The 9427-nt window shown below is 44.8% G+C and overlaps 1 protein-coding gene across 1 annotated transcript; it reads left to right on the forward strand.

Moving 5' to 3' along the window:
* The first annotated feature begins 8 nt into the window (after positions 1 to 8).
* Positions 9 to 6629, forward strand: LOC109472868 (sacsin-like). The gene has a single exon (XM_019772732.1). The coding sequence runs from the start codon at positions 44 to 46 to the stop codon at positions 5963 to 5965; it is 5922 nt and encodes a 1973-aa protein (XP_019628291.1). The 5' UTR covers positions 9 to 43; the 3' UTR covers positions 5966 to 6629.
* Positions 6630 to 9427: the final 2798 nt, after the last annotated feature.

Here is a 9427-nt window from a genome sequence, read left to right on the forward strand (position 1 = left end):
CGGCTTCAACGCGGTCTACCACCTGACAGACTGTCCGTCCTTCATGACAGGAGGAGACACGCTGTGTGTTTTCGACCCGCAGCTCCGATTTGTCCCAGGAGCGAGACTGGAGTGCCCGGGACGAATGCTTCGTGGCATCGACGCCTACCTGAGGCAACAATACAAGGATGTGTTCAACTGCTATCTCAGCGACAAGCCTGCATTTTCGTCTCAGGAGAGCACCATGTTCAGATTTCCTTTGCGGACGACGACGATGGCTAAAGCCTCCGACCTGAGTGACAAAGAAGTCACGGAAAAAATGGTCATGAGCCTCCTGGACAGATTCCAAAGTGAAAGCTTTGAAGTCCTCCTGTTCCTCAACAGCGTGGAAAAAATCAAGATCTCCATCATAGAGAAGGACGGAACCTCGCGTGAGTTCTATCACGCCGAAGCACTCATTTCAAAGAAGGCAAAGCAAGACCGACGCAAGTTTGCGGACTACGTGGCTGAATGTGCTCACAGTGAAGACCCTCTCCACGAATTGCCAACTCACCATGTCACGTACAACTTGGACCTACGTGACAACAATAAGCACCAGGAGACGTGGATAGTTCACCAGAGAATCGGGTTTGAGGACAAGGACATCCCAAACAGCATCAAAGAGGCCCACGAGGCAAACGAGTTGGGTCTACTTCCAAGAGGGGGGGCAGCTATCTGCCACAACGACTGCAAACAGCCTTATTCGTCAAAGGCTCCCAATCAATCAAGGAATTATCAGAAGTGTTACCATATGGGGCCCAAGCGCGCATTCTGCTTCCTGCCACTCCCCATAGAAACACAGCTCCCGGTCCACGTGAATGGCCATTTCGCCCTGGACCACGAGGCTCGGAGAAACCTGTGGAGAGACGAGAATGGAGGGATGAAATCCGACTGGAACAAGACGCTGATCAAAGAGGTCATCGCTCCGGCGTACGCCGCGGTTCTCGACGCGAAACGAGCAGCAGACTTCGAAGTAGAACAGAATCCTTTCACAGTATCAAAGGCACAGGACGTCAAGAGATCGCTGGAGTCGTATCACGATCTCTTTCCATCCGTCTCAAAAACGACTGATGAGTGGAAAGACCTGTCACTAGCTTTCTATCAGCACATCGATCGCAAACATCTTCACGTTTTGCCGGTGCTACGGTCTACACGTCACGATTGCAAACCAAGAAGCCGCAGCCACCACCAGATGACATTAGAATGGCTACCACCAACAGGGGTTGGAAAAGATGAGGCATTTTTCAACACATTGAAGTACGATGATGCTGGGAGAACAGAGATGGCGAACACCATAAAACCCAGAAAACCTAGAAGACAGGTACTGGTGGAGAGTCTTCTGGCCCTAGGGTTTAATCTGCTAGACCACTCTGCAACAAAAATCTATCAAGAGTTTAGAAAGTCTGAGGTAGATGTAAAAAGCGTCCAGCCAGAGTCAGTAGCCAAGTTTCTTAAGACGCATGCATCTTACAATCCACTGTGTCACATTGGAGCCTCACTCCCTGCACCACTTAGAGAAACTACTTTCAAAGAGCCAGAGAATCTTCAAGTGGTTCTCCACTATTGTTTGTCCATAAGGGAAAAACAAGAAGGAAACCAGGAGCACATGTCACATGGCCATCCTGTATCAGATCCACAAAAGATAAAACAGGAGCATGCACTCCGTGACCTTCCTTTGCTTCTAACAGCAGATAATATTCTGAGGGTTTTCGACGTCTCATGCCCCGTGTTTGCTACTGAATATGCCGATCTTGTCCCCACACAACCAGAGCTATTTGTACACACCTCTTGCGTTTCAGACTTACTGAGTAAAGACACTGACAAGTCAGTTCAGGGCTTTAACGCCAACGCTTTGTGCAGACTGATGCCACGTGTACTTGAGGAGACTTTGTTCGGAAATGGAAGGGCCGTCATATTGAATCAGTCTCCCATAACACCACCGCAAGATTGGGTTTATCGTCTTTGGGAATTCTTCGGTCACGAAGTACACCGAGGTGGAACAAGAGGAGAGGAAGTCTTTCAAGAGATTATGGGTTTGTTCGCCAAATGGGCTGTGTTGCCGGCTTGCACACACTCACAGAAGGTGGGACAGCCCTTCATATCGTCTAACGTCGTTCCTCCGGTGCAACCAGGTGAGCGTTACCTAGTCCCGCTGTGCAAAGCACACACTGTCGTAACGTTCGACCAAATGTCGATATCTGCACAAAAGAACAAAGTGGCAGGAATTCTGCGCAAGCTCCAATGCCTGGAGCTGGACACAAGTTGTCTTCACACAGCCACAGCCCTTTGCTACGCAACTTTGCAGGTTGCAAAACGTTTCATCTCAAGTCTCACAGACCATGTGGGGATTCTAAAAGTGTTGAACTTCATCCTAGTTGAACAGGAACTTCATGGACCCACTACAACTCGTTTGGATACCAACGAGGCTACTGAATTGTTAAAGTACTTCGAAGAAGAAGTAAGGAAGCTTGAAACTGATCCAGCGAATCTGCAGATGTTGCGATCGTTGCCGCTGTACAAAACAATCCACAACAAACTCATCAGTCTCATCACCACGCGCCAGTGCCACGTGTTACCGGCGGGAATACCAACAGCCGAAATGGATGAGTGGATTAAACGGTCAGACGCGGTCTTTCTCGAAAAAATCTCCAAACTCGAGGGACTACACAAGGCATTGGGGTGCTTAGGGATTACGGATGCCGATGTGTACCAAAAGTACATTTTCCCCAACATCGACCACCTGAGTGATGAGGCAGTAAAGGTGCACCTTGAGTACCTAAGGAATATGTTAAATGGGATGAATATGGTAGAGGAGCATACACGTACCCGCGAGTCTTTGTTGGCAAGTCTACGACATCTACGCATCATCCCATCACAAAGAGGCAGAAGGCCCGTGAGGGATTTCTATGACCACAACCATTCCGTGTTTCGTGAAATGGTCTCAGACGAGAACTTCCTCCCTGAAGACTATCGAAAGGAAATGTGGAAATGGAGACAGTTCTTCATCGACATCGGGCTTATTCACGAAGTAACAAAGCCCATGTTCCTCGAGTACGCAAGGCAAGTGGAACGTCTGGTTAAAGTAACCAGAAGCAAAGAGAGTCGATTGACAGAGAAATCAAACGTTCTGGTTAAGTATTTCTTCACAATGGAAAAGTTGTCGGAAGGACGTTTCATTGAAGAAGTGTCTGGTATCAGGTTCATTGCACCTGTAAAGGCCGAAAATGCTCTGATCGAGCTGCACAGTCAATATGGAGCCAAGGGTGACGTCTTGCCCTTTGTCTGCTTCAAGGACTCAGTGCCAGAGGACGAACAAGAGCTTTGCTGGACCAGGGCGAATCTCCTACCCAACGATGTGGCCCAAGAGTTACGGAGAGGAGATGCTGAGGACTTGCGTCGTCGACTTGGCATCCAAGCACATCCATCAATAGATACAGTTACTAGCCACGTCACACATCTTTGCCAACATCTGTCGCAACAAAAAGCCACGGAGACGGAAGAGGGAGCAAACTCACCCTCAGCCTGCAAAACTCTTTGGAAGGTGATGCTGAAAGTCTACGCATTCCTGTCAGAGAAAGCCACTGATGGCGGTTCCTTGAAGGAGAAGTTAGGAAACGTGCCATGTATGGTGGTTGAAGAGGGCAGAAGGCTTGTTCGTCCGGACCAAATTGCGATCACACTCGAGCAAAGTCATGAGATTCGGCCATACTTGTATGGCATGCCCATAGAGCTTGGGCCATACAACAAGCTTTTTGTTTCATTAGGCGCTCCAGAAAAACCAACGCCAATGCAATACGCGAAAGTCATCGAGGATCTGTATGCTTTGTCTAAAGGCGAACCTCTGGACCCGAATGAGAAGATCGCCGCATACATGGCCGTTTCTGGATTGTTCCGTTCTTTGAAACCTGAGTCACTTATCCCTTTTGGGGGAGGACGTCAGTCGGAAACACAAGACACTGAGGATGCTTTTCAAAAGTCAAAATGCCTGTACCTCCCCAGTCAGAAGGAAACGCTGCAAAAGTCTACCGACCTTGTTTTCGACGATGCCCCACAGTTCACAGACAGAGTCAAGGATGGCTTCATCTACACACTGTTGATTCGCCTAAAGAATTGTAACTTGTCTGATGATGAACACGAACTGATCAATCGACTGCCACCTCAGCTCAGGCCCAAGAATCTTAGCTCCCTCGTACAGGAACAACTTTGTGACGGAGATGAGCAGATGGCTTGTGTGATGGGCACTAATTGCGTACTGGAGTCAAAATTGTCGTCATTGTTCTTGAGCGCCCACTTTCAACAAGCCATAGTTCGTTTAGCGAAACATGCCCTCGGCGAAAGATGTGACGACAAGAAGGTCCTGGACGCTGTAGAAGAGTTCGCGTCGTCCATTACAGTCTGCTGCAAACGAGAGCTGATCACACGCCTTGTGTACAAGGAATCACAAGAGCAAATCAAAGACAGCGACGGAACGTCCTACTGTTTCATTAAAGACAACACCCTCTACGTGGCACACACAGACGCAGCATCTGAAGAGTACGAGTCTTTTCTTTGTGAGCTAGCTGAGGTGATCAACGATGGTCTTGGGCGTCCACTGGTAAACCTCGGGCCCCTCTCGATGGTTTTGAGTGTCAAAGATCCATCTGATATTCCAAAGAAACTTGATAGGGCAAAAATAAAGCGTTACACTTCCGGTGAGCAAGATAACTCTCCTCTTCCAACTCTCGGCACTCCCATCCCGGAAATCTTTCACCACCTCCTGACGAGTAACCCAGCTCACTACTTCACTCCTGGCGACTATGTGGGGTTTGAGGTGTACGATCCAGACTTGGAGGATTCGGAGGAGGAAGAATACACCATGACATTTCTGTACGCACAAGTCATCAAGGAAGCCCCTGCACTTATGGATCTCACGTTCGGTCTCGGCAAGCAATATGTCATAAACGTCGGACACACAAAAACAGTGAGTGCAGCAGACCTTTACAAGTTTTGCCGCCCCAGCGTGTCAGGGCCGCTCGTTCCCTTTGAAGGGGAGGCAGACGAAGAAGCTCCTTCAGCAGCTAAGCCACCTCAGAGTCTTGAAGATGCAATGGAAGAAGTGAGCAACATCTTGGAGGAAGCATGGAAGCTTCCAGAAAATGAGAGAAAGAAGGTGGTGAGACGCCTCTATCTCCAATGGCACCCGGATAAGAACCCTGACAACGTCGAGTTGGCTACTGAGGTGTGCAAACACATCCAGGCCGAGATCAGCAGGCTTGAGAAGGGTCTTCCTAGGAGAACGAAAGGAGGGGCTGGGTCTGGAGGCTTTGGTTTCGGAGGAAGAGGGTCTAGGTCTGGAGGCTTTGATTCCGGAGAAAGTAGCTTCAGCAGCTTCTTTAACAGGTGGGACTCCCATGCTCGGTTCCACCGCCGCCAGAGGGAGCAATTCCGCAAACGCTACAAAGGCGGAAACTTAGGAGGCTGGCGAACCCGCTCAGGCCAGTGGGTTCCCCCCAGGACCGATGGTGATGGCTTCCCTAACCCGCGGGAGGCGGGCCGCTGGTATCGCCAGGCTACAGCAGACCTACAGGCTGCCAGGGACAACCTAAGCGGACCCGGTACCTCTTTTGAGTGGACGTGTCTGATGTGCCACCAGGCGGCAGAGAAAGCTTTGAAAGCTGTGCAACTGGGCAAGTTCGGAAAGTACGAGATGATTCACCAGATAGGAGGCATGGCGATGGCACTGGAGACCAGCTGCGGGGATGAACTTACCGGTGTCGGCGATGCCGCCATGGACCTGTCGTCCCTCGGGTCGTACCTCGGGTGTGATGACGTGTACCTGCGGGCCCGCTACCCCAACCTCCACCCGGCACCGAGAGTTCCTCACGACGCGTTCACCCGTCAGCACGCGGAAACCGCCGTCCGCCTGGCGCAGACTATACTGAACATGACACAGGACATATGGAACTAACTAGAAACTAACTAATGACGTACAAAACACTATTCATTTAGGTTTGAATGCAGCCCAAAAGTCCCAAATTATACAATTTTTAAAGAAAGTATGCCAAAAGTGTGCGTTTCTGTTGGTATATATCTGATGCACATCTACAGAAAATTTCTGACTATTTGAGTTTAATAGCAAGGCTCCAGTCCAAAATATACGGTGTTTGTCTGAAAATGGCCACAACAAGCAAACAAACAAACAAATAAACACTTCCAAAATCCTGTATCAAAAATGAATAAAGGCTTGGGTTATTTGCCCTTCCTACATACATCCTTGTCACGTTCTATGTCATTTGCCAAAAATGAAGAAACTGAATCCAATATTAATGAACAAAATTGCTGAGGGAGGAGGAGAAACATGAGAGAAAACTTTATATTTCTATTTCATTCTTACCTATGGCATGGAGCAAGAGGGATTTGAAACCATCCCAGGATTCCTTGCAATACACATTCCAGAGATTGCTGACTGGAAGCAACAAGCATGTGTCATCTTGCATTTGACAGTGCAGCAACTAAGCACAATTTTAATCAGTAAATTTAATTTTCTTGAATTGTCAAAAGGCTAGTAGTCTATGAGAGTGCCTGAATTTTGCGACTAATCTGCATCATTTGAAATTGTATGATTAACAATGGTGGACCATTGATGAAAATATTCACTTTGATTATGGTATTCCAACTTCGAAATTCATCAAACTACAGTGCGTTACTGCAAACACTATTGATTTATGATATGATGCTGCTTGTGTCATATCATTAAAAACTGCACCAAAAAGCACCCATGAGAAAGTGAAGAAAATTATATTTTTGACGATTATTATAAAGAATATCAAATATTTTTCCTTTACTCTCCCATGTTTTTTGTGCATTTTGGTTTTTCTGATGAACAAACAGTATCATATCATAAATTCACGTTATAAGTTTACCATTGTACTTAACTATAAATCGGCCTGCTTTCTAATGGTAAAAGTTATCATAGAAATATCAAGATATGCTCGTAATGACAAGTGGTTCATAAGGACTAAATATATTGTTATAGGCGGTGAGATACATTGTTCTCAGTTCTGTTTTGTTTTGTTTAACAAACTAGGCTAAGGCTTACGCAGATCTTAAAGGCATCCAGTGCAGTTTTTAGGGCTTGGAAATCCAAATTTTCAAAGTCAATATTCTAGTCACTTATCTACATACTGAGTTGAAACTACACTATCCCAATGTGTATTGACCCTCATCGAGCAAAAAGTGACAAAATTCTGATGGAAAATGATTAGGGGAGGGGCCCTAGGCTGATTTTTAGGGTACCTCCCATAAAATAAAGGACTCGTCTTGTGTCTTGTTTCTCCAGTTTTAAGGACCCAAAGTATGAAATAATGATTGAAATGTGCTAATGTGAAGCAGTATGTGTCAATATAAATATTGCCTTATTCAGAATATTTCCAGTTTTGCTGCTCTGAAGTCACATTGGATGCCTTTAACGAGATCTACATTTTTTTGTAATATATTTGCTTTCTAATGGTAAAAGTTATCATAGAAATATCAAGATATGCTCGCAATGACAAATGGTTCATAAGGACAAGATATATTGCTATAGATGATGAGATACATTGTTCTCCGTTCTGTTTTGTTCAACAAAATAGGCTAAGGCTTGATTTTTTTTTTTGTAATGTAGTCGAACAGCACGTCGGCAGAACTCAGCATTTTCGCGTTTTTCGTTGGGTTTTTGGTCAACGTTGCATCAGAATTTTTCCTGTTGCAGAAGAATTTCTGTTTGAAACAAAATTTGGAAACTACTGTCGGAATGCTAACCTTATATGAGCGAATACAACCTTATATGAGACATTCTGCCAAAATACTATGTACAATACATTACGGGTTTCGCGCAGGTGCAGTACGTTCTGCCGACGTGCTTAGTCGAACTATTCTATGTGGGACTGACCAAGAAAGCTTTTGGGGGTTAAAATGTGAGCCAACTTTTTTTTATTAAAGCGTTTATTTTAATAACCTTACTCATTTGTGGTGTGGAGGTTCAGATAATGTTCCCTCGAAGGGAAAATTATATCAAGAGCATCTTAAAGGCTAAAAGTCACGCGTCCACAGAACTTGGGTCATAAAGCTGATGAAGACTGAGCGATTCAGTCGAAAATTTAAGTCATTGTCGTTTTTGAGTTGGAGAACAGTTAATTTTCTTCATGTTTTTTTACCAACTCAGATGAGCTTTCATGCTAGTGAAAGGAGAACATATCAAATTTGTCGCCTTTGGTAGCAAGAGCCTCCCCCCCCCCCTTAAAAAATCTTTCTTGGTCATTCCTGTTGACAACCCGTAGAAGATTTAATTTGAATGAAATACTTTGAAATTGTAAAAAACATGCTTCAAACACTGAAACATTCAACTTTACTTCGGGACGACCTTAGAACTGGGGAAGGGAGGTATGATTAGATGAAAAACTGATGTAACGTCAATATGAGAATTAAGGCCACAGCAAGTAAATTTTATGGATGACATCCTCCGCAGACTCCAAATCTAATGCGAGCGGGCGGGAAAATAAGACCGGCCGAAAAAACAGGGCTCCTACAATTTAAAATTTGGACTCAATCATTGTACAAATGGTTTTGACTCAGTGGGAACATCACATAATATATACAAAACCAGCATCACTGCATTAAAGTAAGAAACAGAACATTAAATCAGAGCCTTTTCTTGTCTCCTCTCTTCATTAGTTATCTGCCATCCACCTTTCGGCATGGCAACAGACATCTTTGCCCATTTTCGGCATGTCAGAAGGCAACAATTTCTTCCCCAAATTAGGCTAAAATTGATTCGCGCGCTGATGTCATCCATAAAAATTACTTGCTGTGGCCTAACTGCAAATTTGTAGAGCGTTTGGATGAAGCAATTGTTATCATGGCAGCACTACCCTACTCATCTGCACCTAATAGCACATTTTTTTGGTGTTTAAATACTGCTTTGTTACGTTTTTGTAAGAGGTGGAATAAAATTTCTGTTTAAAATTGTACCTGTTATGTCATCTCTTTGAGATCAACCCACGTCATTTTGAATACCGGATGTCGAATAAAGGTGTGAAACAGTATAACGGTTTTATGTAGATCCAAGACAAGACAAAACAAAACAACAGCCGCAACAATCCAAAATGACTGCAAAGCTTTATTCCTGAAATTGCACATTATGATGACTACGTGTATATTACATATACGTACAGATACATACACAAAGATATAGATAGATAGATAGATAGATAGATAGATAGATAGATAGATAGATAGATAGATAGGTAGGTACATACATACATACATACATACATGTAGATACATAGATGGATAGATGGATAGATAGATAGATAGATAGATAGATAGATAGATAGATAGATAGGTATATAGATAGATAGATAGATACATACATACATACATGTAGATACAT

This window comes from Branchiostoma belcheri, unplaced genomic scaffold, assembly GCF_001625305.1.
Source record: "Branchiostoma belcheri isolate BF01 breed outbred unplaced genomic scaffold, Haploidv18h27 scaffold287, whole genome shotgun sequence".
In the NCBI taxonomy this organism is placed as follows: Eukaryota; Metazoa; Chordata; class Leptocardii; order Amphioxiformes; family Branchiostomatidae; genus Branchiostoma; species Branchiostoma belcheri.

Coding starts and splice junctions, on each gene's coding strand:
- LOC109472868 (XM_019772732.1), top strand. CDS start 44: ATGACAGGAGGAGACACGCTGTGTGTTTTCGACCCGCAGCTCCGATTT.